Below are 27,963 nucleotides of genomic sequence, written 5' to 3' on the forward strand. Positions count from 1 at the left end.
TCCAGAATCTTGCAATATTCATTAACCCATTTCAAGAATTCTATGGAAGGTTGTCACCTTTACATATGTGAGTTTGAGACAGTTAAAGGATAAGAAACTTGACCAAGTACAAATCACATGAGGGGCACGAGCGGTACAACTTACACTCAAGGCTGTGCTTAAAATATATACTTTACCACATATACATGGTTCATTACAAATACCAAACAATTTCTGTAGTGTGCAATAAGCAATCACCCAGAGTGCACTAAACCAGAAAGAAGTGTCCTTAACAACACAGTTGACAGGACGGCCCCCTCCAAGAATGGATCCATCTTCAATGAGGTCCTGGATGTTGTGGGGTCCACAGAGCAACTTCCCCACATATGCATAGGCCACACATTCCTGTCTGATTCCCACCCAAACCCATCAGAAATTACATGCAAAGTTTAATTGGGCAAGGCACTTTGCAACAGTAGGGTCCTTAGGACACACTTTTCCAGCACAGCTTGTACTTCTTACTCTCCTAGCCTGGGGGAAGCAGGTGAAAGACTTTGTTTTCACATGTTTCGACATTCAATCCGTTAGTAACTTTGGCACACTTCCAAGAAGCCCACTTCCTCAAGTAAGTCACTAATGGCAAACTCCCCTGCTCCTCTGAAAAGGGTAAGAACTTCTTGGAAGATATAAGTCTCTATACTGCTACAGGTCCATGCTGCTGAAGGAGAGGGAGCCTATTTGCCCTGTGGTTGTGGGTGATCATGGATAGAGAAACAGGCACTGGGGTTTTCAGAGGCAGCTCATTTTCCGGTAGGCCTCAGACTTCCCCACGATGTGCCTCTCTGCCCTTAAATTGCCAGGGTCAGTGCATATATTTAAAACAAGAGATGCTATCTTGAGTATAGCTTGTAATAAGCAGTTTACTCTTCTCTGAATGCCCTAGGAAGTTATCTGATCTTTTCAAAACCAATTAGTATATATCTACCATCTCATGCTCTGGCCTATAATGGCATTTCCTCTAGCTATATATTGAGTTTGATATCATGGATATAGGAGAAAAAAAGATTAATATTAAGATTAAAAAATTAAAATCCAGATAAAGAAGATGAAACCATGAAGGGGTTTGGCTCAGCAGAAACAGAGTCGTCACTCCTCAGGGCTCAGACCCAGAAAAGACTTGTCCCAGAAGATTTGTCCAAGGGCCATGGCACCTTCTCTTTTGAAGAGAGGAGTCTTGTACCTCTCTAAAGGCACCTGGAATGCCATAAAAAAGGGGTTCCCCACCACACAGAGGCACAAGTGAAAGTACAAAAATAAGGATTTTGTTTCCAAGGTTTCATAAATAACTGGGGTGGCAGGTATTAAATAGGACCATGGGAGAGAACATAAGAGTTACAGCTTGTTCTCCTCAAAGAGGATCTGGGCATAGACAGTGCTGGTGGGGATGCCTCTGGCAGCCTGATGGGGCTTGATCAGCTCTAGCTCAGCATAGGTCAAGTTCTCCTCAGCAATCTTTGGCTGTAAGACAAAACACAACACAATTCTGGCTGACCACAGGGAGTTTTACATTATACATTTATTCATCAGGCATGCATTTTCATTGCATTTTGGGGAGTCAAAGAGGAACAAATGAACAGAAATTTACAAGGACATATAAAACCTAAATAACATAATAATATAGATCTCATGTCTCATATAAAACATTGTGATTAAACTTTAGACCAAAGTAAATTTTAATTCTGAAAAGTAAAAGTAATGTAACTAACAGTCTCTGATCAAAATGAAAAAATAATGAGAGACAAAAACAAAAATCTTATAAATCAGTAACAAAACTAGAATGCTACCATCAAGAAATTTTCTTAAATGACCTAACCTGTATAAAACTAAAATTTAAGACTATCTTCAAAATAATAAAGAAAACATTACTCGCCGGGACCTAAAAAACACAGTATCAGAGAAAACTCATAGACTTAAATATCTATATTAAACAACATAAATTAAATGGATGAAGCATCCAACTGAAGAAGTTAAAAAGAACAAAATAAATGAAAGGAAAGCAGAAAGAAGGACCAACAAAATTAAAACCAGATTGTGTAAATCAGAAAACAAAACAAATAAACAAAAAACAGAATTAATAAAAATCCAAAAGCTTGTGCTTGGAATACACCAATATAATAAATAAACTAAAAAAAATACATTAGTAAAGATTGAAAGGGAAAAATAAATAAAATAGGAAATAAAGGAATATAATGTAAATAAGAAAAAATTTTAAATTAAAAAAACTACTTTTTTCAAATTGCAAAAATGATTTGAAATACTGAATAAAATGGGTAATGTTCCAGAAATATATAAATTATAAGCATTAACTCCCCAAAAATGAGTGTACTAAATATCATGAAAAAGAAAAAAAGAAAGTAAAAGGAGGAAGAAAAAAGGAAAGAAGAAAAAAATATTGTCAAAAGCTCTTTCTCAAAAACACCAAACCCAGGCAGTTTTACACAAGAATTTCTAAACAGAAAAAAAAATATGGAACAAATAATTCCAATGTAATTAAAATGATCCAGTGCATTAAAAAAAATAATAAATTCACATATTTTAGAATAATCTCATTTATTAGTATAAATTTTAAATAAAATTTACTAAGAGAAAATGAAGAAGTATATTAAAAGTTACATAATCAAGTTAAGTTGATTTTATTTCAGGAACATAAAGATGCTTCAATATTAGAAAAGTATATTAATATAATACAAAATAGTAATAGATGAAAAAACATTTTGTTATCTTTATAGATACTGGAAAGGTAATAAAATTCAAAAATATTTTTATTTAAAACAACTTTTGAATAAAGTAGTCATGGCCATATATATATATATATATATATATATTTTTTTTTACCACATGTGAGGAACATTATTCAACTAAATACTTGATGACCCAACTCTAGTGATATTAAAAATATCAAGCTGCCATCATTAAAATACTGTGGTACTGGCACATGAAAAGATATAATATCAATGGGGTTGATGAAAAAGACTAGAAATTAACCCAAATATTATTTTACAATAAATGATGGGGGGGATATTTGGATGGCCTTCTGAAAATTATATCCCTATATCAGTCTTTATACCAGAGAAGTTTCAGATGAATTAAACATTTTAATGTGGGAATTAAACTCATAAAAGTTCTAGAAGAATGTATAAATTACCTCATCATATGAAATGTATTTTAAAGTATGATACAAAATCTAGAGACAACAGAGAAGAGATATGAACATATAAGGCAAAATATTCTCTAAATAAAGCCAAAGAACAACTGAAAAAAAAGGGAAAAATATTTGTAACTTATATCAAGGGGCTTTACAATTCAACACAGATAACAGCCAACAATCCATCAAAAAATGAAGCAAAGAATAACAGACAGGACTAGAGAGTTGACAGGGGAGGAAATACAAATGCCTCTCACACATATGAAATGAGAGTCAACCACCCTCCAAATATGAGAATTGTGATTTAAAATCACACTTACACAACAGTTTTTGTCTTTTGGGAGAACAAACTGATGTTGCCAGAAGGGAGGGGATGGGGGGGTGAGTAAAAAAGGTGACGGAGAATAAGAAATACGAACTTCTGGTTATAAGTAAGTCATGATAGTGTAATGTACAGCACAGGGAACATAATCAATAATTTTATAATAATTTTGCACAGTGGCAGATGGTTACTAGACTTATTGTGGTGATCGTATCATATGGAATACAAATACCAAATCACTATGTTGTACGCCTGAAACTAATATAACATGCATGCCAACTACATTTTAATAACATTTTTTTAAAAAGTGAAGGGTTAGCCAAAGTCTATTTATGCATAACCCACAACACAGACAACAGAGTGGAGATGGCCAGAGGAAAGGGGGGGGTGATGAGGGCAGGGTGGAGGTATGAAAAGGGGAATAAAATAGGGACACCTGTTACAGTGTAAAAAATAAAAACAAAATAAAAAACAATAGGTTGCCAAAAGAAATAGAAAGAAACAGGTCCCCTTGTATATTGTTGGTGAAAGTTTATTGGTACAAGCAAGAATCTAGAAACAGGACTTCTGGCCAAGAGGGAGACCTCAACAGACATGCTGCATCTCCCTCCACAACTAAGAAGGAATACAGCTACCTCAAAACTAGAGACAACCAGAAGTTCCAGAAAATGAAGCTGCATGGAAGTCCAACAAACAAAGACATAAAGAAGAAATACTTATCCAAACAGGTAGGAGGAGTGGAGCCAGGGCGGAGAGGACTCAGTGTGGTGGTGGCAGCAGATGCGGCAGCAGCATCAGCAGCAGCAGCAGCAGGCCTATGGAAACCGCGGTCTCACATTTAAAAAACTAGGGAGGGACACCTGAGGAGAGGTCCCAGCATCAGACCAGACCACGCAGCTCATGGTCCTAGCACCAGGGAAAATAGAGCCTTATTGCTTCTGACTGTGCAAACCACTGGTGGTTGGGGCAGAGGCAGAAACTGCCGGTCTCTTAGCAGAGTCCGCTTGTATAAAGGGACCCCATGATCCTATATTGTCTGCAGACCCACCCACTCTGGGAACAATGGCCAGGGCAATAGCTAGAGGTGCCAGTCCCATACAGAAGTGGAAGAAGTGCCTGAAAAAGGGGTGAGTGCTGAGCAAGCGGCATTGTTCCCTCTCAGAACCATCCTGCACACAGAGCACCACAACATCTTGAAACGGGTCTCTCTTACTGATGAATACCTAAGGCTCCGCCCCTTACAACATAAAAGGAGTGACGGCTCTACCTAAGACACAGGCAAACAAACACAGAAACCTGTCAAGATGAGGAGACAGAGAGGTATGGCCCAAAATGAAGAATGGATCAAGGTTCCAGTGGGAGAACTAACTGACGAGGAGATAGCCAACCTAACAGATGCTGTGTTCAAAACACTGGTGATAAAGATGCTCACAGGTTTGACAGATATGCTTAAGCATGGCAAATGCATAAGGGAAGAAGTAAAGCCTATGCTAAATGAAACAAAGGAAAATCCACACAAAACCAGTGCTGAAAAGAAGAAAATCAGTGTTCAGGTCAATAATTTGGAACATAAGAAACAAAACAAACAAACAAACAGTCAACCAGTACAGAACAAGGAAACAAGAACTGAACAAACAAGGAGAGGCACAGGAACCTCTGGGACAACTTTAAACATGCCAACATCCAAATCATTAAGAGTGCCAGAAGAAGAGGAACAGCAAGAAATTGAAAGCTTATGTGAAAAAATGATGAAGGAAAACTTCCCAAATTTGGCAAAGGAAACAGACAACAAGTCCAGGAAGCAAAGAGAGTCCCAAACAAGCTAGACCCAAAGAGGACCACACCAAGACACATCATAATTAAAATGCCAAAGGTGAAAGATACAGAGAGAATCTTAACAGCCACAAGAGAAAAAAAGAGAGTTACCCTACAAAGGGGTGCCTATAAGGCTGTCAGCTGATTTCTCAAAAGAAACTTTGCAGGCAAGAAGGAAGAGGCAAGAAGGGAGAGGCAAGAAGTATTCAAAGTGATGAAAAAAAAGGACCCATAACCAAGATTTCTCTATCTAGCAAAGTTAACATTTAGAATGGAAGGGCAGATAAAGTGCCTCCCAGACAAGGTAAAGTTGAAGGAGTTCATCATCACCAAGCCATTATTATATGAAATATCAAAGAGACTTACTTAAGAAAAAGATCAAAATTATGAACATTAAAATGACAACAAACGCACAACTATCAACAACTGAATCTAAAAAATAAAAACAAAATCCAACTAAGCAAACAATAGGAACAGAATCACAGGTATGGAGATCATTTGGAGGGTTATCAGCTGGGAGGTGGAAGGGGGAGAAATAGGGAAATAGTGCAGGGGTTAGGAAGCATAATTGGAGAGATCCAAGATAGTAGAGAAGTGGAAGCTACATTAACCTCCTCCCAGAACTAGTCTGGATTTACAACTTAATTGTGGATAAATAATCTGGAATAACCAACTGAACATTAGCTGGAGAGAAGTCTTATAAACACAAGGAGACAGAAAAGGCCACTTCATCACAATGCGACTGGTAGAAAGTGCAAAGATGTGAAAGGGCTGGCTGGGCTCCAATGGCTGGCAGATGAAGGGTCTGAGAAATAGCTCAAGAGCTGGGGATTCCACCTGTGAAGGGCAGGGTCTAAAGCCCCAGCTGGGCTTGCCAGCCTACAGCAACAGAGTGGGAAAAAAATAGCATCCAGCTATGAAAAACAAAAGCCACAGAATTTTTTGCTGGCCTGAAAGAAACAGCTGGAGACAAAGAGCTCTTAAACAAATCACGTACGAAAATATTTTGGCACCCACTTTCACTGGGCTGAAGCAGAGGGGGGCAGAGAGGACTAGAGATGCTTGGGGAGAATTTGGGGTTCTGGCTTTGAGGAGAGAACTGAGGAAGCAGGCGACCAGGTCCCAGCGCTGACTCATTCCCCACACTGCAGGCAGACCATTCCCCTCCAAGTGGCATCAGCCTGAGGGGAAGCAAAAGCCCCACCTGCAGGAATTAAGCTGCCCCACCCTCAGTGCTTAAGCCTGACAGCTGATCACAGATTGAATAAATTAACACCTAAAGGAGACAGACAAAGGCAGTAGATCTCTGGTAGTCTCCAACGGGCTGCCTAGGGCCAGACTGGTACACAATCTGACGCCACCAGGGGCAGATCCAGAAAGTGCAGATCAATCGAAGAAGCAGCAACAAACAAGAAAGTCACAAAAATGGGGAGTCAGAGAAACAACCCCCCATTGAAAGGAAAGAAGGAATGCCTAGAAAGAGTGCTAAATGAAATAGAGTAAAGCAAATTATCAGATATGGAATTCAAAACATGGATTATAGGACAGCTCAATGAGCTCAGCAAGCTCAAAGAAATCTACAAAGAACTCCAGGAAAACTACAAGGAACTTACTGAGAACTACAACATCATGAAAAAGGACATAGAAACTATCAGTGAGAGCCAGAGGGAAATGAGAATACAATTTCTGAACTGAAGAACACAGTAGAAGGAATTAAAAGCAGGCTAGAGGAAGCAAAAGATCGAATCAGCAAACTGGAGGACAACATAGAAAAGATTCCCAGACAGTGCAACAAAACAAAAAAAGACTGAAAAATAAAGAGGTTTTAAGAAGGTTGCAGGACAACATGAAATGTAATAATATCCATATCATAGAAATACCAGAAGGAGAAGAAGCAGAGCAAGAGATAGAAAACCTGTTTGAAAAGTAATGACAGAAAACTTCCCTAACTTGATGAGAGAAAAAGTCACACAAGTCCAGAAAGCACAGAGTGTCCCAATGAAGATGAACCCCAACAGGTCCACTGCAAGACACATTACAATTAAAATGGCAAAATTCAAAGACAAAGAGAGAATCATAAAAGCAGCAAGAGAGAAACAACTAATAATATACAAGGAAACTCCAATAAGGCTATCATCAGATTTCTACACAGAAAGACTACAAGCCAGAGGGGAATGGCAAAAGGTATTTCAAGTAATGGAAAACAAAGGCCTACAACCAAGAATACTCTACCCAGCAAGGCTCTCATTCAAAATGGAAGGTGAAATAAGTTTCCCAGACAGAAGAAGGCTAAAAGAATATGACTCCACCAAATCAGCATTGCAAAAGATGCTAAAGGGTCTTCTTTAAGAAGGTGAAGAAACAGAGAGAGACAGAGAGGAACACAGGTACAAAGGGGGAAGATGACAATGAATAAGTACCTATCAATAATAACCTTAAATGTAAATGGATTAAATGCACCAATTAAAACACACAGGGTAGCTGAAGATTAGAAAGCATGACCCATATATATACTGTCTACAAGAGACCCACCTCAAACAAAAGATCTACAGAGATTGAAAGTGAAGGTATGGAAAAAAATATTTCAAGCAAATGAACAACAACAAAAAAAGGTGGGGTAGCAATACTCATATCAGATAAAACAGATTTCAGAGCAAAGGCCATAAAAAGAGAAAAAGAAGGGCATTTTATAATACTTAAGGGAAAAATCCATAAAGAAGATATAAACCTTGTAAACTTATATGCACCCAACATAGGAGCATCCAAATATGTAAGGAAATTTTTGAAACACTTCAAGAAGGATATAGACAGCAACACACTCATATAAGGGAACTTTAATACCCCATTGTCAACAATGGACAAATCTTTGAAGCAGAGAAACAGCCAGGATAGTAGGACACAAAACAAGCCTCAACAAATTCAAGAAAACTGAAATTATATCAAGCATCTTCTCAGATCACAATGGCTTGAAACTGGAAGTCAAACTCAAGGAAAAGACTCAAAGACATTCAAACTCATGGAAAATGAATAACATGCTATTAAGTAATAAATGGATTAACGATGACATCAAGGAAGAAATCAAAAAGTTTCTGGGAACAAATGATAATGAACACAAAACAGACCAAAACCTATGGGACACAGCAAAAGCAGTCCTGAGAGGAAAGTTCATAGCAATACAGGCCTACCTAAAAAGGAGAGAAGAATCTCAAATAAAAATCTAACCCTACAGCTACAAGAACTAGAGGAACAAAAACAAACAAAACTCAGAGCGAGCAGAAAAAAGGAAATCATCAAGATCAGAGCAGAATTAAATGAGATAGAGACTAAACAAACAATTCAAAAGATCAATAAGAACAGGAGCTGGTTCTTTGAAAAGATAAACAAAATCAACAATCCTTTAGCCAGGCTCATCAAGAAAAAAAGAGAGCGGATCCAAATAAATAAAATCAGGAAAAAAAAAAAAAAAAGAGGAGAAATCATTACTGATCTCACAGAAATACAAAGGATTGTAAGAAATTACTATGAACAACCGTATGACAAGAAATTTGACAACCTACATGAAATGGACAAATTTCTAGAAACATACAATCTTCCAAAACTGAATCAAGAGGTAGCAGAAAGCCTGAAAAGACCAATAACAACTAGTGAAATTGAAGCAGTAATCAAAAAAATCCCAGCATGTAAAAGCCATGGACCAGATCGCTTTACAGGTGAATTTTACAAAACATATAGGAAAGAACTAACTCCTATTATTTTCAGACTATTCCAAAATATCCAAGAAGAGGGAAGACTCCCAAACTCTTTATGTGAAGCCCGTATTACCCTAGTTCCAAACACAAGTCAAGACACAACAAAGAAAGAAAACTACAGGCCAATATCACTGATGAATATAGATGCTAAAATCCTCAAAAATATATTGGCAAAAAGATTCAGCAACACATTAGAAAGATCATACACCAATATCAAGTGGGATTGATCCCAGGAATGCAAGGATGGTTTAATCTTCGTAAATCAATAAATGTAATACACCACATAAACAAAATGAAAGACAAAAACCACATGATCATGCCCATAGATGCTGAAAAAGCATCTGATAAAGTACAAGACCCATTTATGATTAAACACTCAGCAAAATAGAAACAGAGAGAGCATACCTCAACAAAATAAAGGCCATATACAAGAAATGTGAAGCCAATATCATGCTCAATGGACAAAAACTGAAAGCACCCCCCCTGAGATCAGGAACAAGACAAGAATGTCCATTCTCTGCAATCCTATTCAACATAGTCTTGAAAGTTTTAGCCACAGCATTCAGACAAGAAAGAGAAATAAAAGGCATCCAAATTGGAAAATAGGAAGCAAAACTCACTATTTGCAGATGACATGATAGTGTACATAGAAAACCCTACAGACTCCATGAAAAAACTACTAGACCTAATATGTGAATTTGGTAAAATAGCAGGGTACAAAGTCAATATACAGAAAACAAAGGCATTTCTGTACACCAACAATAAAATATCACAGATAGTAACTAGAAAAAAATCCCATTTACTATAGCAACAAGAAAAATAAAATACCTAGAATAAACTTAATCAAGGAAGTAAAAGACCTATACTCAGAAAACTACATAACTCTGAAGAAAGAAATTAAGGAAGATACAAATAAATGGAAGCATATACAATGTTCATGAAGGGGAAGAATCAACATCATTAAAATGTCCATAATACCCAAAGCAATTTATAGATTCAATGCAATCCCTATTAAAATACCAACAATATATTTCACAGACCTATTACAAACACTTCAAAAATTTATATGGAACCAAAAAAGACCCTGACTAGCCACAGCAATATTGAGACAGAAGAAACAGTAGGAAGAATCACAATACCTGATATGAAACTATACTACAAGGCCATGGTAATTGAAACAGGCTGGTATTGGCATAAGAACAGACATATAGGTCAGTGGAACAGAATAGAGAGCCCAGAAATAAACCCAAGTCTATATGGTCAACTAATATTTGACAAAGGGGGAAGGAACATAAAATGAAGTAAAAAGACCCTCTTCAACAAATGGTGTTGGGAGAACTGGACCGGGACATGCAAAAAAATGAAACTAGACCACCAACTTACACCATACATCAGAATAAATTCAAGATGGATCAAAGATTAAAATGTAATGTGTGACACCATAGAAGTACTAGAGGAAAACATAGGCAGGAAAATTGCAGATATCTCATGAAGCAATATTTTCAGCAATATATCTCCTAAGGCAAGAGAAATAAAGGAAGGAATAAATAAATGGGACATCAAACTAAAGAGTTTCTGCTTAGCAGAAGAAAACATCAGCAAGATGAAAAGGGAACCAAACATATGGAAAAATATATTTGCCAATGACACCTCAGACAAGGGACTGATCTCCAAAATATGTAAAGAACTTATACGACTCAACAGCAAGAAGACCCAATTAAAAACTGGGCAAAAGACCTGAACAAACACTTCTCTGAGGAGGACATACAGAGGGTCCATAGACATATGAAAGAATGCACAACATCAGTATCCATCAGAGAGATGCAAATAAAAACCACAATGAGATACCACCTCACACCTGTCAGAATGGCCATCATCAACAAATCAACAAACAACAAGTGCTGGCAACAATGTGGAGAAACGGGAACCCTAGTGCACTGTTGGTGGGAATGCAGACTGGTACAGCCACTATGGAAAACATTATGGAATTTCCTCAGAAAACTAAAAATGGAGCTGCCTTTTGATCCAGCACTTCCATTGTTAGGATTATATCCTGAAGAATCCTGAAACACCAAAACAAAAAAACCTATGCACCCGTATGTTCAGAGCAGCACTATTTACAATAGCCAAGTGCTGGAAACAACCTAAGTGCCTATCTGTAGATGAGTGGTTCAAAAAACTGTGGTACATTTACACAATGGAGTATTATGTAGCAGAAAGAAAAAAGGAACTCCTACCATTTGCGACAACATGTATGGAGCTGAGAAACTTATGCTTAGTGAAATAAGACAGGCAATGAAAGAAAAATACCATATGATATCACCTAATACAGGAGACTAATGAATAACACAAACTAACAAGCAAAATTGAACCGGAGGTATGTAAACAAGGAGTAAACTAACAGTGACAAGGGGGAGGGGGGAGGGAGAAAAGGGGGTAAGAAGGGGAAGAATGTAGTCAAAGAACATGTATAAGTGACCCAAGAACATCGACAACTGGGTGGGGACTTACTGTGGGAGAAGAAGTGGGACAGGTGCAGAGAAGCAATGGGGAAAAAAGTTGAACAACTGTATTAGAAAAACAAACAAACAAAAATGTTTAGTGGGGGCAAAAATGAAAGCAAAATAAATTAATAAATGAGCCTCCAAATTACCCCCCCCAAAAAAGAACCCTCACATGTAAAAATGAAAAAATATATATATATATACACACACACACACACACACACACACACAAAGTATGGAAATGCAATTTTAGTGAATATTAGAAGGACAAGGGTTTTCCCACACACTGTATATTTTTCTCCCTGATGCCCCCAGAATTTGGCTTTCTGAAGAATTAATGACATAAGGTTCTTTGCATAAAACTAATAATACCAGTTGTTAATAGAGGTTTTGTTAACCAAGACTTTGACTAGACTGTCATGCCCAAAGGAGGCATATTTGGGCTCTCGTTGTTACCAAAAAGCCCTGAGGAACTGGGATCGACTTTCAAAGGTAATAAAAGCCCATGAGAAAAAAGGCCTGGTATCTTGGTTGGTTGTGCGGTTCATGGCAATCTTTCCAGGGAAGGAACAAATGTTGCTTTCATGAAAGCACAATGGAAAACGTGAAGAACTTGAAAAGACAGTTGTTTACAGGCAAGGCTGAATGACAGGTATCTGGCTCAGCTTCTGTGCCCTGAAGGGCAGACTGAAAGTCACCCTAAAGGTTTCTTGTGTAAGTTCCAGCAAAGCAGATGTAAAGATCATATGTGATTATTTGATGCTTTTGTTGTGTTTATGCAAATGGATAGGATTAATTAAAACTGGATTTAATGCAGTCCCTTTAATGACAAGGAGGGTAATCTTAAGGAGAAAAATCACAATGCTCAGTGGTAGACTATAAAGTAGTGCAGCTAAATGTCTTTAAAGTTTATTTTCATTTAAAATTTGTTTCCATTTGAAAGTTAAACTAGGTCTATGACATCGTCAAAGATGCTTAATTTACAGGCAAGAAGAATGTCAAATGTCTTGCAACTAGATGTTTTCCCAATAAAACAGTCTTGCAGATTTAGAATGGTTTATGTGTTATGTTACATAAATTAACAAGTGTGTTCTGTTTTCATAGTGTATAATCCTATGATCTTATTATCTGAGTGATTGTACCTATAGGCCTCACTTAATCCTGTCTGTATCTCTGCCTCCTAAGACTCAACAGTTTGACTGAACTAAGTGGCCGGGTTGGTGAAGTATGGGGTGGTCTGTGGGCTTCACTTTAAAACTGGTTTCTCTTTTCTGTCCTAATGGCTTGGACCAAAAGGACCCAGAGATTTGGGGGAGAGGGGGCTAAAATATGCCCCTCAGCCCAAACTAAGTATTGCTGGCAAAAGGGTTTTGGACAGTTGTGATGTGCCTTGCATACTTTCCTCCAAAGAAGCCTTTTTTCCTAATGTAGGACATTGAAAAATTAATCCCTGTCTTTTGTCATCTAGTGGTTATGGATTGAATGGCTATGCCTTTTAACCCTGTTGCCAAATCTGTTGCCCCAGAATGCAACAAGGATGCCAGCCTGTTAAACCAAGCATGCCACTGTCCAGGGACAGCCTACTGATGTGGAGTCTTCAAGATCCTTCCCCATGTGGGAAGGCCACCCTTCCCTCCACACCCCCAATCTCATTAGGGATTTCTGGACCCAAGGGTAGGTAGGACGATGACCATGTCCAGCTTGAAAGAGCTATAGGAGCACGAGACCTTTGCCCATTGTCCTTTATAAGATTATAAAGGGTCTTAAGTCTGAGAGGGGGGAATTGTTACAGAGCGAGGGTCCCCTCCCCCACAAAATAAATTAATTAATTTAAAAATAAATAAATAAGTAAAATGTAAAAAAAATAAAGCAGGATAATTGGTTGGTAAAAAACAGACAGGGGGAAGTTAAGAATAATATAGGAAAGGGTGAAGCCAAAGAACTTATATGCACGACCCATGGATGTGAACTAAGGGGGGGTGGGATTGCTGGAGGGAAGGGGGATACTGAGCGGAGGGGAGCAAAGGGAAAAAAACTGGGACAACATAATCAATAATATATACTTTTAAAAAAAGAATCTAGCAACACATGAACATCAGTAGAAAACTGGTACATTCCTACAATGGAGCATATGCTGCAGTCTTTACAAGGAATAATGGAGTTATATGTGTACTGTATGTTTTACTATCACTTGTGTAAATATGTATGTATATGAGTAAATATATGTGCATATATTTGTATGCTTAGAAAATCCTTGGAACCTGCTTGAAAGATCAAGAACGTTATCTGTATTGTTTCCTCGGGGGAAGTAAACTGGATGACCAAAGGAACACGTTCCTCTTTATTGAATACATTTGTTTATACATTTTGAATTTTGTGTTAGGCATATTTATTCAAACAATGTGCTATTAATTTTAACTTATAATTAGAGAAATACAAGTCATTGGCTAATTTACAGTCATAAAAGGCACATGACTCATTTGAGCAACTATACTTTTGTTTTTGATTTTTGGCTTTGGTTGTGCTGTTTTGTCTTGATTTTTGTTCTTTTGCGCTTAGATCTTATTTATCTCACCAAAATTCAGGACAAATAAACCATCCGCATAAATTTAAGTTTCTTAAAAGAATGCCAAAAGCAGAAGGGCCCTTTCCTTCTGAATGAAACATAATAGGAACAGGGAACAAGGGACAAAGAAAATATGTCAAGAATTTCTTATAGCCAGAAATGTATGGGTCAGGACCAATTGCCAAGTGACCTCCACAAAATGGCCATTTTTAAATTTCAAAGTTAAGGACATTTATAGGGATTAAAACCTCCGGTTTGTCTTTTGACACCAAAACTCTACATTGCTTGTAAGTCGTCCATATCTTACAAGCCAACAAAAATCCCATTTACAACTTGCCTTTGGTTTAATTACATTTCACATAATGATTCCATTTAGAAATGCCATGTGTCCTCAAATAAGCACTCAAAACCCAACTCATGTAAATTTTAGAACCAAGATTTATGAAATCATATTGTCCAGGTGCTTTATTACATTACCTTGAAATTGCATTGTTTTTTAGTTTGGGTTATCTGTTTATTCTTAAGTTATTCCATTACATTTAGATATGAAAAATAACACTAGCTTTCTTAATACAGGTCACCAGGCTGGCTTGGCTGGTGTGTTGTATTCATACATTTTTATGATGTTCCTGTAGTAAACATAATTTAATAAAGCCAAAGCACACTAAATAAATAATTGCATCTAGAAAAGCAATAAAAACAAATAAAATTAGTACTTTCATAAGTGGAAAGGTACTTCAATTACTGCTATAAGCACCAACCGCCTCCCCATAAAGTGTGTAGAATCATTTCCCTTATGCATATTTCTGGGATATAATAATTTGATTGAAGATATGAGGCAGCACACAGGAGGCTCCGAATTGTGAAGTGTATACAGTTTCCAACAGACGATGCATAATATCAATCCCTGGCACCTCTAAAGAACTTACTGTTTTTCTGGCATGCACACTTGACTGTGACAATTAACCATGTATTAATTACCTTTCCCACCTTGTTTAACTGGAAATAAATTCCTAAAGGCCAGCAAAAGGGGTGAGCACAGACTCCTCACCAGTCTTTATTATTCTACCTTTCTTTGCACCCATGTTTCAGTGGAGGGTTTGGGTGCACGGAGAAGTAGCTTAGAGAAAAGTATCAGCATATCAATAAGACTAGGCAAGACTCTGGAACTGGTAATAAAGCCAGGAACCAGGAGCAGAGTGTAAAGGGGAAAGTAACTGCAGTGGGGTGTAGCCAGGGTGAGGATCTGCTGCAGAACCTGGCCTGTGTTTCAGGGGATGGACACAATCTTGCCAATTCAAGCCAGTCCAGGGTTTCAGCTAAAGAATCCCTCTTACTACCTATGGCAATACAAGGACTGGAGGAGAGTGGGTCTCTAGAGATGAATCAAATAGCTCTTCTGTTAGTTCCCTGCCATCTACTAGCCATCAAAATGACTCCTTTCAAGCCCCTGTCCTGTTCTTGGGGGTGTAGGAAGAACAGATGTGTATGGGGCATTAGTACTCAAGACTACAAATTCAAATACTCTTAAACTGGTTATTCACACTTTAGGTTCTGCTGAAACACAAAGGAAACTGCTGAAAGTAGAATGTCCACTTTTACCTGACATTGTTATATTTACTGGCAGGCAGGATAGAGAAGGAACAGACAGCAAAAGTGGACCAACTGCTAAAAATCCTGGTAGGGTCCTATAGAAAATCCTAGAACTTTCTAAACACATGAGAAGCAACCGCACCATCTCCTCTTTCCCAGGACTATCTGGTTTACTTTCTTTTCCTTTTCACCATCCTGCAGACACTCCTGGACAGTTTCTCTTTCTGTCTCTCCAATAAAGGCCTAGTATTTGTGTTCAACTGTTTGGTATATTCTAAACCCCATTGTCTTATGTACCTTTAATCTTACTTTTCATACACTTCCTCTGACCCAGGGAGAACCCACTCCTTAGTTTACAGGAGGTTCTAACAGGAGGTGAGGAGAGAGGCCTTGGGGCCACCATCCTGTACCTGACTTCAGAGCATCAGTACAAGAGGAATTTGGACCTCAATTCAAATGCCAGCTGTGTGATCTTGGGCCAGCTACATCACTGACCTTCAGAGATCCATTTTGTTCATTTAAATTAGGATTTAAATGAAATGATGCATTAATGATTTTGGTACCACAGTGCCTGCCTTATCGAAGGTGCTAAAACACCTTTGTGTTGAATAAATGTTTTGATATCATCACTTTCTCACTTGAGTCAGTTAAAATATCATCCATTTGTCTATGTTCTGAATTATTTATAAATTAACTAAATAGCTCTGGATATCATTTGAAAGATAAGGAATAGATTCTGGAAAATTCATTGTTATGGGCTAATTGTGTCCCTGCAAAATTTGTATGTGGGAACCCTAATCCTCAGTACCTCAGAATATGACTGTACCTGGAGACAGCATTTTTAAACAAGTATTAATGTAAAATGAGGTCATTAGAGTGAGCCCTAATCTAATATGACTGGTGCCCATATAGGAAAAGAACATTAGGACACAGATACATATAGAAAGAAGGCCATGTAAGGACACAGGGAGAAGACAGACATCTACAAGATAAAGAGGAGGATCAAAAGAAAAGCAACCATTCCAACACCTTGATCTCAGACATCTAGTCTCCAGAACTGTGAGAAATAAGTTTCTGTTGTTTAAGCTGCCCAGTCTGGTATTTTGTTTTGGCAGTCAAGCAAACTGATATATTAGAAGAGAAGGGAAGAAAAGGGAATAGACTTCCTTTAAGGGAGAGGAAATGAACTACTTGATCAGGGTGGGTGCATACATGAGATCAACACGTTTTATGTCAACACCAGGAGAGGACTACAGTTTGATGTAGTTACCCTCATATTCAGTGAGGAACAAGTCTAGAGAGCTCTAGAGCTTTCATACAGTAACCCCCAACACACATGTCTCCCACCCCCAGTTGCCCTGTCCCGCCTCAACTTGACTTGACTCTGCACCCCAGTCCTAAGACTGCACTTCTACTCATGACTCCTGCTATGTCTTCCAGTAACACCAAGAGGCTTTTTCACAATTTTTAAATTTAATTTTCTTAAATGTCATGCAGTGTAAGTTATTTTTTTAGGTGGATACCATATGCATTTTAACACATGTGTAGATTAGTGGCCACCTCCATGACAGAACACAGAACAGTTAGTTACAGCACACTCTTAGAGAATTTCATATGAACGGAATCATACAGTGTGTAACCTTTTGAGACTTGCTTTTTCTCTCAGCATAATTCCCTCAAGTGATCCAAGTTGTTGCGTATATGAATGGTTTGTTCCTTTTGATTGTTAAGGAGTATTGTGTGGTATACCATATATACAGTTTGCTTATCCATTCACCTGCTGAGGACATCTGGATTGTTTCAAGTTTTTTACAATTGTGAATGAATTGCTATAAACATTCACGTGTAGGTTTTTGCAAGACATTTTCATTACTTCAGTAAACACCCAGAACTGGGTTTTCTTGGTGATAAGAATGTTTACTTTTATAAGAAACTGCCACATTAGTTGTCCAGTGTAATGCACCATTCTTCCCTCACACCAGAAATATCTAAGAGTTTTAATGGTTCTGTACTTGTTGGCACCTGGTATTTTCAGTATTTTTTATTTTGGCTATTCTAGTAGGTGCTAGTGGTCTAGTAATTGTTTTTCACCTTCCTTAAGGACCTCACTGGTCTTAGACTCAAACTCAAGTGCTCACTGGTGGTTACATAGCACAACATCCTCTCAGAAGAATCAGGAAAAGGTGATCAAAAAGAGCAGTTCTCTCAGGCAGTGATAGAACCTCTGGACTCTATTAAAGTTTCAGGAATGCCATGTCTTCCATCTCCCATCCATCTGTTCTGCCAGAGGTAAGACATGCAGCAGCAGATCTCAGCCTTGGGTTGGACCACCTTTTTCTAGTTTAAACCCTTTTTTCCCCCATTTTTAGAGTATGGAAAGTATGTCTACAGAAAGACTTTACTTCATGAGGCTAAAACTAGAAAAGTCAACCCAAAAGATTCAGAAGTTGTGCACTTCTTGGGAACATCCCATTTGGCAAGCTCCTAATTGGCAGCTTCTGAGTATTCATTTTGTAGGTGTGTTTAAGCAGGAGAGAGAGTGGGATTTCACATTCTGTGCAGACCAGCAAAACAATACTTTTTCATAGGGATCACAGTTGGATGTGCAAATTGAATTAAGTTGCAGGACTAAAAGAACAATGTATTTGTAGCCATTGCAAGTTCTCCAATGTCAGATGTTCAATTGGGTAATAGCATTATCCCAGCAACAGATCAATAACTAGGACATGGGATGTTTATGCTAACGTCACCTTGGAGTTAAAAAATGTGATTGCAGTTCTACTAGAGTTGCATTATCAGGAATCTATTTACCCAAGAGAGAATTACATATTATCAAGGGCAGACTTCCTCTTCCCCCTTAAAGATAAGTGTTCATTTTTTATTCAACAGAGTAGTACCTGGTAAAACAAACTACTCACGATGTCAACACATATAGAACTATGGCCACTGAGAAGGGGGAGGTTGTGTATTTAGTGAAGCTCTATTTGGGTCCAAACTCAGGAGAGAAAACTATGTTGTGGTCCATATCAGTCCTGTTGGAATCAATATGCCTTGGATATGAACTTGATTTAATTTTGAGTTCCACAGGCTTGCCAACAGGCATACTCATTTATGTTTAAACATATTATAAAGAGAAGTCGAGTTCCCTGAGGGTCAGGTTAAATGAATATAAAGAATCAAAATGAACAAAAGAACAACTTCCCCAGATAGAGATGTTAAATAGTAACACAAAGGACACAATCCAAAAGTGACTTTGGGAGGTGGCAGAGTGTGGTGGTTGAGAGTCGGTCCTTCTGAGATAACTCAACAAATGTTCACTAATCTTCACTATCTCATTCAGTCCTCACCAGCCCTGTGAAGTGGGTCCAATGGTCAGGCTTACTTCACAGATGAGCTAGGTCATGCAGCTGTGGCTCGTTGGAGTCTGGACTCAGAACCAGGCACTCCTGCCCGGGGTCCACACTCTGCTCATCACAGGAATCCAGCCCTTACAAGTGACTAAGCCTAACTGCTGAGTAGGCATGTCTTGACAATCTGAGCCAGGGTCTAGAGACCAGGACTCTTGGTCATCACACATGGGGACACAGGTGCTCTCTAGCCCAAAATGTGACCTTCCTCTGTTGCTTCAGACATCTATAAACCTTGGTATTATATCTGCCCTGACTCCTACCCCACATCCAGCTTCCACATAGTTAGGTCAGTGACTAAAGGCCAATAAATAAACCTAGTGTTTTCTATGACTTCGGATAGATTAGAAAGGATCTGGGAGTCAGGAGAGGTCTTGGATGGAGATAAGGATTTCAAAGTCCTATCCAGGCTTGTTGGCACCTGAGGTTGGATGAAGGCACTTGGAAATATTGAGTGGAGCAAATTCACATCATGCTCTTGAGTCTGGAGAAATCAAAGAATGCTTAGCAAAGGGCATTCCAAGAATAAATTTGACAGGACAGAAAGTCACATGCCCCTGGCTAAGTACTCTGAAGACAGAACGTGACCTACAGAACTTGTTAAAGCCATGCATAGAAAAGCCCAAAGCTTTGCAAATCATTAGACAGATGAATGCCTCTAGGTTTAACCAATGTGTGTTTCGGAAGCTAAAATGTTATTATAGCTCTTGGGGAGCGTTCTGATACATGAAACTTTCATACTGGCGCAGTGATCACTTCATGATCGAATACAGTCACTCATTTTCTCTTCCCCATGGACCTTCCAAAAGTAGTTTTACTGGCAGTATTATTGAAGAGAATGTTTATGCTTAGAAAAAGAGCCCAATCTGAGAAACTTCAATCTTGAACACTCTCATTCTTGTAATCAACTGCAAGCTAACACTCTCTTAAGATTCATTGGATTGTGCAAGGGTCCGTCTAGTGATTCCAAAGACCATGGACTCTCAGAGATAGAAAGACTTCCATTTATAAGCTGTATGACCTTGGGCAAGTTACTTAGCCTCCCTGTGCCTCCATTTCCACATCTGTGAAGTTAAACTTAAAAGAGTACTTATCTCACAGGGTTATTTTGAAGATTAAATGCATTCACACACGTAATGTAGTTAGAAAATTACCTGGTAAGTATATAGTAAATGCTATGTAAGTGTTAAATTATTATTATTATTACTACAGTTATTATAAAGTAAAAGTAAGTGTTGTTTTAACAACTTGTCCCTTTGAAATATTGCAATATTTAGAGGCAGAGAGAAAAAGACACTCAGAAATCATTTGGAAAATATCATGTGTCAGACTTTGATGGATGCCATTGGGCTTCAGGCCAGTGCCAAAGAGATCTAGTGATTTATTTTAATAGTGGGAAAGATAATACTTCTAAAAACATAAGTCAAACCATGCCCTTCACTGCTCTTCACAAATCCTCCAGTGGTTTCTCATCACCCTTAGAATCAAATCCAGAGTCCCTATCAGGATCCTGATCTATCATGATCTTGCCATAGCACACCTCCAACCTCAGGTCACACTACACATCCCACTTGCTGACCAGACACCAGGACAATACTCTTTCTTTAGGGTCCACCTCAGGGTATTTGGCCAGGCTGTGCTCTCTGCCTAGAATGTTCTTCCCCCACATAGCAGCATGATTTGTTCCCTCACTTTATCAGACCTTTATTCCAAGGAGGCCCCCACCCCATCAAACACAGTCCCTCTGAAGCTCCCTTACTCTGCTTTATTGGCCTGTGAAGCATGTATCACACCTCAGCATTATAACACACTCCATTTTGTTACCTTCTCCCACCAATATGCAATTATAGCACCTAATATTTACTTAGTGCACCAAGAACTCTATGCATAAAGTACTCTTAATGTCATCCTTATGTTACAAAAGTGGGAACAACAAAGGCACAAAAAGAACAAGCTTGAGGTCAATAGCTAATATGTAGCAAAGCTGGTGCTAGAGATGGACTCTAACCACAGCCCTCAGCTCCACACAAGCAGTGATTTTGTCAGACTTATTTGTCAGTGGTGTGGTGGTAACTGCTGAGCAACTGGCTCTCCAAGAACAAAAGCTCTAATTTGCAGCATTTGCTGATTACATGTATAAATCCTTCCACAATAGATGATTTCAAGATGCCAAGGAGATTTGCTCTACTAGATAAAAGTGGGTTGGAGCATGCCACTGATACAACTTAGCTCCTAACACATAAAAAAATAGTGCACATTAAAAAAAAATTGTTGAATGAGTTTAAGACAAAATAGAAGAAAATCAGTCTGGCACAGTCATTAAAAACCCTCTTGTCAATACCCCTGACCTCAGGAATGTAGTAAGGGGATGCTCTCAGGAATCATGAGCAGAAAAACCATGAACTTTTCTCTTTCAGCCTATCTAGGGTTTCCATAAGGACACTCTATGAGAAGTAGCAAACCTGGGTTCTATGGCTTGGAATCATATGAAATTTGCACATGGCTTTAAACTTCATAGGTTAAAATGTAGACATATGATTGATACATAGATAGATAAATAGATAGATAGATAGATAACATTTAGCAGTCATTAAAAGAATGTGGGGATCTACATAAACTGATATAGAAATATGAGCCTGATATGCTCCTAATGAAAAAACCATTCAATGTGTGAACATTTTGTTTAAGATCATTCTCATTTTCAGGGAACTCTGCACACAGAAACGACTTAATACTGATTGTGGGATGACTGTATGTGCAAGCTGGGAACATATAGATGTGGATACAATTTTGTATATACATAGAAAATATTCAGAAGAATATAAGCCAAATTCCTGAGAGAGGTTACCTCACAGAAATAAGAGTCTATGGAAGGAATTTCACTCTGTATTCTAACAAGTAGAGATTATGAATTTCCAGTCCCCTTCTTGCACCCAACTTAAAATCACCATTATGGCTTTCATCATGTAAAAAGCCATCTAGTAAGGTCAGGACAGAAAACACCCTAAGACCCAGGGGACTAGGACTTTACTGAGCATTCTTGATGAGAGGCAGCAGAGCCCAAGCCCTATGGGGAAGAACAGTGACCTGGAGCCAAGTGTCTGGCCAGTCCCAGCTCTGCCACTTCCTGGTGCTGGAACTTGTGCTGGTACTTCCTCCCCACGCCCCCCAGGCTTCATCTATGAGATGGAGATACTACCAATGCTTAGGTCTGGGTTGCCTCAATGTAAGCACTGGGATAGTAGTGCCTGCAGAGGGAAGTACCATCATCACCACCACCATTGCAACCATCGACTATCATTATCATCTTTTCATTACCATCATCACCATCTTTACCACTAGCATATGGCAAACCAAGAGAACAGACTGACAGTTATCAAAAGGGAGGGGGTTAGGGGTTGATTGAGAAGGGTGAAGGGATTAAGCAAAAACAAGGAAAAGAGAGAGACTCATGGATACAGACAACAGTGTGGTGATTGCCAGAGGGAGAGGGGTGGGGAGAGGTAGAAGAAGGTTCCGGTATAAATGGTGATTATGAATTACACAATTGTGTAAATGGGGCCTATATGTTTTTGTTTTTGTTCTTTGGACTAATGCCACCCCAATAAATTCACTTTGAAAAACCAGATATAAATAGCAGTAGATATGCTAGCTCATTTGTTGAATTCATATGTAATGCGGGCAATGGGCACATACTATTGAATTCATAGTTTGTATTCTTCATCTTTCTATGCATGCTCTAATCAGAAATTCATAAGGCTGTTGCCTTTTGGATGTCACATGTGTTCATTGGAATTTATAAGTTCAGCTTTAAAGAGTTATAATAATAAATTAGAATTGAATCAGGCCAGGGAAACAAAATCCCCTTAAATGTATTACTAGTTTGTCATGAACTCATATTTCATATAGATTTTCTTTCTGATATTTTAAATGTGTAGCTTGATGTAACGAATACAAGGATAATTATTTTTCTTTTTTCTTTTCTGAAATGGCACTTCATTGCTAGTATTCTCAATTTGAGACTGAAAAAGTCTTTTAATAACAACTCTGAAGTGCTCTGCATTCAAAGCTGAGGTTTTAAATGAAATAAGTTTTTTTTAAATCAAATGTTAGCACAAATGATATTGTTCTACGAGATTACAAAAATAAAATAGAGTGAAAAGTTAAAAAAAAAATTTCCCAGCAGTGCAATGATTACAGCAGTGAGGTGCCCAATAAAGGCAGCAAATCAGCTGAGCTGAGATGGAGAAAAGCTACTGCTCCACAGGGACAATGCCTGCAGACACACAGGGACGAGCATGCCCATACCAGAGCCCCCAGGGACCCAGGAAAGGCCTGTGCCGCCAGGTGGGCCACTTATGGGGCTGGGCCTGCTGGTTTGCCTCTCTGCCACCTGTTCACCTTTGTTAGGAGCTGCAAGGCTCATGCTCCCATCCCTGCAGCACCTTGCACACTGCCTGTCAGCACTCAGTAAATGCCTGAAGAAGGAATATGTGGATGACTGAAAATTGTCAGCATGAATCCATGATGCAGAACAGGAGAAACTCAGTCGTGAGGTATCCAGTTTCAAAGTTGCCTTCCTCCTCACAGCACAACACCACACTACCCTTCTAGAACAGAGCGAGACAACTCCCTCGGCAGCACTTCTGGAGTATGATTCCTGTCATCTCTGTAAAAGGGTTCCTAATGACTCCTTAAGGTACTACTGGTCTTAAAAGACTACCTGAAAGTAACAGCTTCACTTGAACTGTTGTTAATAAAATCAGAGCCTCAACCAAGCCCCACTGGCCTCTGACATGGCTGAGAACCATCCAGCCTGGTAGCCATTTGCAAACAGTATGAGGCAGCACAGGCCTTGGCATGTACCTCCTGCCAGTCAGGAAATGCTGGCCTATGTCAGGGCCAGCAGCCCCTCAGACAAGTTCCCACTTCCACTTTTTGAGGTCTGATCCCTTCACCCTGACGACCGCATCCCACTCATAAATGGGCCCCCACTTCTTCAGACTGCAGGAAGCCCATGAAACCAATGACTTCCGTTTTCCCCTCTCATCCCTTCCAAAGGCTCGACATCTACTCTTCCCTCCAGTCAACATACATAACTCCCCGTGACAATAATGGGATGTGCATGTGTACCGAGGGGAGCATAGAATTTTTATCTCTGTAAAAATGGCACAAGTGTGATACAAGCAAAGTTTTTGTTTTTTTCCCTAGGCTTTTACTTGGGGCAATATATTGTACATGTGGTTGTAGGTTTTTTCCTTCTTTTTAATTTTAAATCGAGATTATGAACATATTTTATGCAGGTTAATATATCCTTTTCATGTAAAATTTAACTGAAACCAGTTCTATCTAGTACATTAATGACAACAAGAGAAATTCTCTGGCTTATTATAAACATCCTTCAAGAAAGCTGAAATGCATGTCCTCTGGAAATAATTTTGCTGGGATTTGGGTTATTATTAAAATCCTCTCAGAATTCTATCACTGGTTTTTAGTGTGCCTCAAAGCCTTTTCTGCTACTGATCAGAGAAACACTCTCACTGGTCTTAGCAGTACCTTCTCGAAAATGAAAACTGTGCTGGAAGCAGGGGCTTGTCTTCTGACCCAGGCCAACTGGAGTCTCAATCCTGAGTTGACCACAGGGTGAAAGGCTGGTTCCTAAGACAGGCTCCTTCTCAACTACCAAAAAGTATGCCACCTCTCTTCTGTCCATTCTTTTAGCAGGTTGAGTGCAGACTTTAAATTCAAGGGCATTTGAGACAAGCAGGTCTTGATCACACATTCCCTATTAGTCAGCATTCTACCTGTGAGAGGCCCGAGGGGGATCACTGTAGAGGGCTACTGCCAGCTGAGATGCAGACAAACTCTCCAAAAAGGTTTTCAGGAAGAAAGGAGAGTTACAATAACCTTTAGAAGAGACCACCATTCCCCCAAGTGGACTGAAGTCTCTTACTAATATGTAAGTTCTCACTGGAGGTGGTCGGCAGTGACTGTCCTGTTGGCAGTGACCCGGACAGAGCTGGCTACTGAGTTTGATAAGTTATTCAGAGCTGCACTTCTCTGCACTTGAATGCTCCTTGGATTTATCTGGGACCTTGTTGAACTGCATATTCAAGTTCAGTAGGTCTAGGGTGGAACCTCCAACTTCTAGGTGATTCCCAGGCTGATGGTCCATGGACCACACATGGAGCAGTGAAGACTAAAGAGCTCCAAGTTCAGATATCTGCCCTCAATCGTTCAGTCACTTCACACACAATCTGCAAGTTCCAGGTTCCCTACTGGGCATACATAAATGAGGAAGACAGGCCCTCAACAACTTTAAAACTAGTGCTAATGAAAATGTTAAACTTCTCTGCATCAAAGTACACAGTCAAGAGAAGGGGAAGGCAACCTACAGAAGGGGTGAAAATATTTCTAAATTATATATCTGATGAGGTTAATATCCAAAATATATGTATAAAGAACTCATACAATTCAACAACAAAAAAAAACATCACTGATCACCAGGGAAATACCAGCCAAAATCAATGATTTATCACCTTACACCCGTTAACATGGCTATTATCAAAAAATATAAAGTAAGTGTTGGAGAGGATGTAGAAAAATTGGAACCCTTATGCACCAACATTGCCTTGTTGGTGGGGATGTAAAATATTACAGCTACTCTGGAAAACAGTATTATTTCCTCAAAAAATTAAAATAGAATTACCATATGATTTCACATCAGCAATTTCCCTTCTAGGTATATACACAAAAGAATTGAAAGCAGAGACTCAAAGACATTTGTGCATCCATATTGACAGCAGCACTATTCCCAATGTTCACATGTGGAAGCAACCCACGTGTCCACTACAGATGAATGGATAAGCAAAATGTGGTATATATTTGCAATGAAATATTACTCAGTTTTAACAAGAATGGAAACTCTGACACATGTTGTAAAATGGATGATCCTTGACAACATTATGCTAAGTGAAATAAACCAGTTACAAAAATACAAATACTACGTGATTCTATTTACATGATATACCTAGAGTAGTCAGTCACAGAGACAGAAAGTAGAAGAATGCTTTGCAGGCTGGGGAGGGGAGACTGCAGAGTTGTTCAATAAGTACAGATTTTGTATGGTGGAAAGATTTCTGGAGACTGCACAACAGTGTGATTGTACTTAACACTACTGAAATGTACACTTATAAACAGAATGGTAAATCTTATGTGTATTTTAGCACAATTAAAAAAGAACAGTTCCCTCTATCTAACAATTTTTTTTTGAAATATAATTCCTATAAAATAAAATTCATAGATCTTAAGTGTTCAATTAAATAGGGTTTGACAAATGAATATACTCACTAACCAATACTCCAATTAAAGTGAGTGATATAAAGAAAACTTGATTTTAATTAAGTTGCTAATTGTCGAGCTGGGGATTTAAACCTAAGTACTGTAGTCTGTATAAGCCCTTGACCCTGCTCTTCAACCCTCAGCTGCTTTTCATTTTAATCCTGGAGTTTAGAGATAGTGTTTTAAAATTACGTGTATCACAACATATATGTTGTTTTAGTTACAGGATTTACATGTATTAAATATAGGCTATACAGCTTCTGTAACTTATTAGCTTACCCATTTTTAAACTAGACTTACTGAATTAAGTAGTTTTATTTTTTCTTATGTGGATATAACCAAAATAGCTTATATCAGATTATCCAATGATAGTAGAGATACCTCCTTTTATAATCTCTTTCAACCATGTTATTAATTACTTTAAGCTTGAGACCCTTGTACTTGTTTTCCCCAACTCCAAGTCCACATAGGCCAATGGTGGGCATTGATAAGCGCTTGCTGGAAATTCGTGACTCAGTTTTATAGAACGTGGTAACTGCTAATTTACAGGCAACAGAGGAAGGAGTTAATTGATGTACAAATAAATGCACCATTTATAAAGTTAAAAAAAAAAAAAAGAACAGTTTCCACTGTCTGTGCTAAGGTGTCTACAATGTACAAAGCCTTCATAGTATAAGAAATGTAGAGGTCACTTTGTAGGAAGGAACCACATGGTCCTAGCGGAGGAAATAGTCAAATCAGACAGGTAAACATGACTTCAATGTGGAGTGGGAAGTGCTAAAATACAGGGAAGGCCAAGTGCTGTGGGAGCCCCAAGGAGAGGCCCTGACATCAGATGGAGAGGGAGGGGGTGAAGAGCATGTGAGCCAGCTGCGGCAGTGTGTAGGAGGAAAGGGACAAGCCTGGGCACACCAAAAAGTAACAGCCAGGCTTCGGTCTGCAGTGGACATGGGGGCAAGGGAGGAGGCACCTAGACTCTGGACAAGACAGTCATTCCCTGAGGCAGGGATTTCCAGGTTGGAACAGGATTAGGGGAGGGTAGTGAATTTGATGTGTGCTGGGGTAAATTTGGGGTATGTGTGGAGCCTCCAGGGCAATGCCCCATGAATAGTCAGGAGCAGTCTGAAATTGGCTTTAAGGCCTACTGGGGAAGAAATGGACTGCACAGGTGACTGCTGCACCCGTCAAGAGTGTTGACTCTCTCAGGCAATGTGTTCAAGGAGAAAAAAAGCCCAGAGACACCAACACTGGGAAAGGTGGGGAAGGGAAGCCAGCCCGACCATCTGGGGAATGGCAACAGCAGGAGGAAAGCAGTTAGGTGGAGCACCGGCAGGTGACTCATGTCTGCCTCCAGGGACAAGGGCATTGATGCATCCAGGGATCAGAAATAATGAATTAACTGAAAAGTGCAAGGAGAGCTGACATGCAGACGTATAATTCTGATGTCCAGGAGAGCCTTGATTTGTAAAACAGTAAGGCTGA

At 38.9% G+C, this 27,963-nt stretch overlaps 1 protein-coding gene across 1 annotated transcript in view; it reads right to left on the bottom strand.

Moving 5' to 3' along the window:
- Window positions 1-411: 411 nt before the first annotated feature.
- The window catches only part of VSTM4 (V-set and transmembrane domain containing 4), a 125,645-nt gene continuing 98,093 nt past the window's right edge, over window positions 412-27,963 (bottom strand). Inside the window, exon 8 of the mRNA XM_090278358.1 lies at window positions 412-1,497. Coding sequence (XP_090134484.1) covers window positions 1,372-1,497 — 126 coding nt within the window. The 3' untranslated portion in view covers window positions 412-1,371. The remainder of the gene's footprint in view (window positions 1,498-27,963) is intronic.

Source organism: Furipterus horrens, unplaced genomic scaffold (assembly GCF_987537825.1).
Source record: "Furipterus horrens unplaced genomic scaffold, mFurHor1.1.pri manual_scaffold_5, whole genome shotgun sequence".
Classification (NCBI taxonomy): Eukaryota; Metazoa; Chordata; class Mammalia; order Chiroptera; family Furipteridae; genus Furipterus; species Furipterus horrens.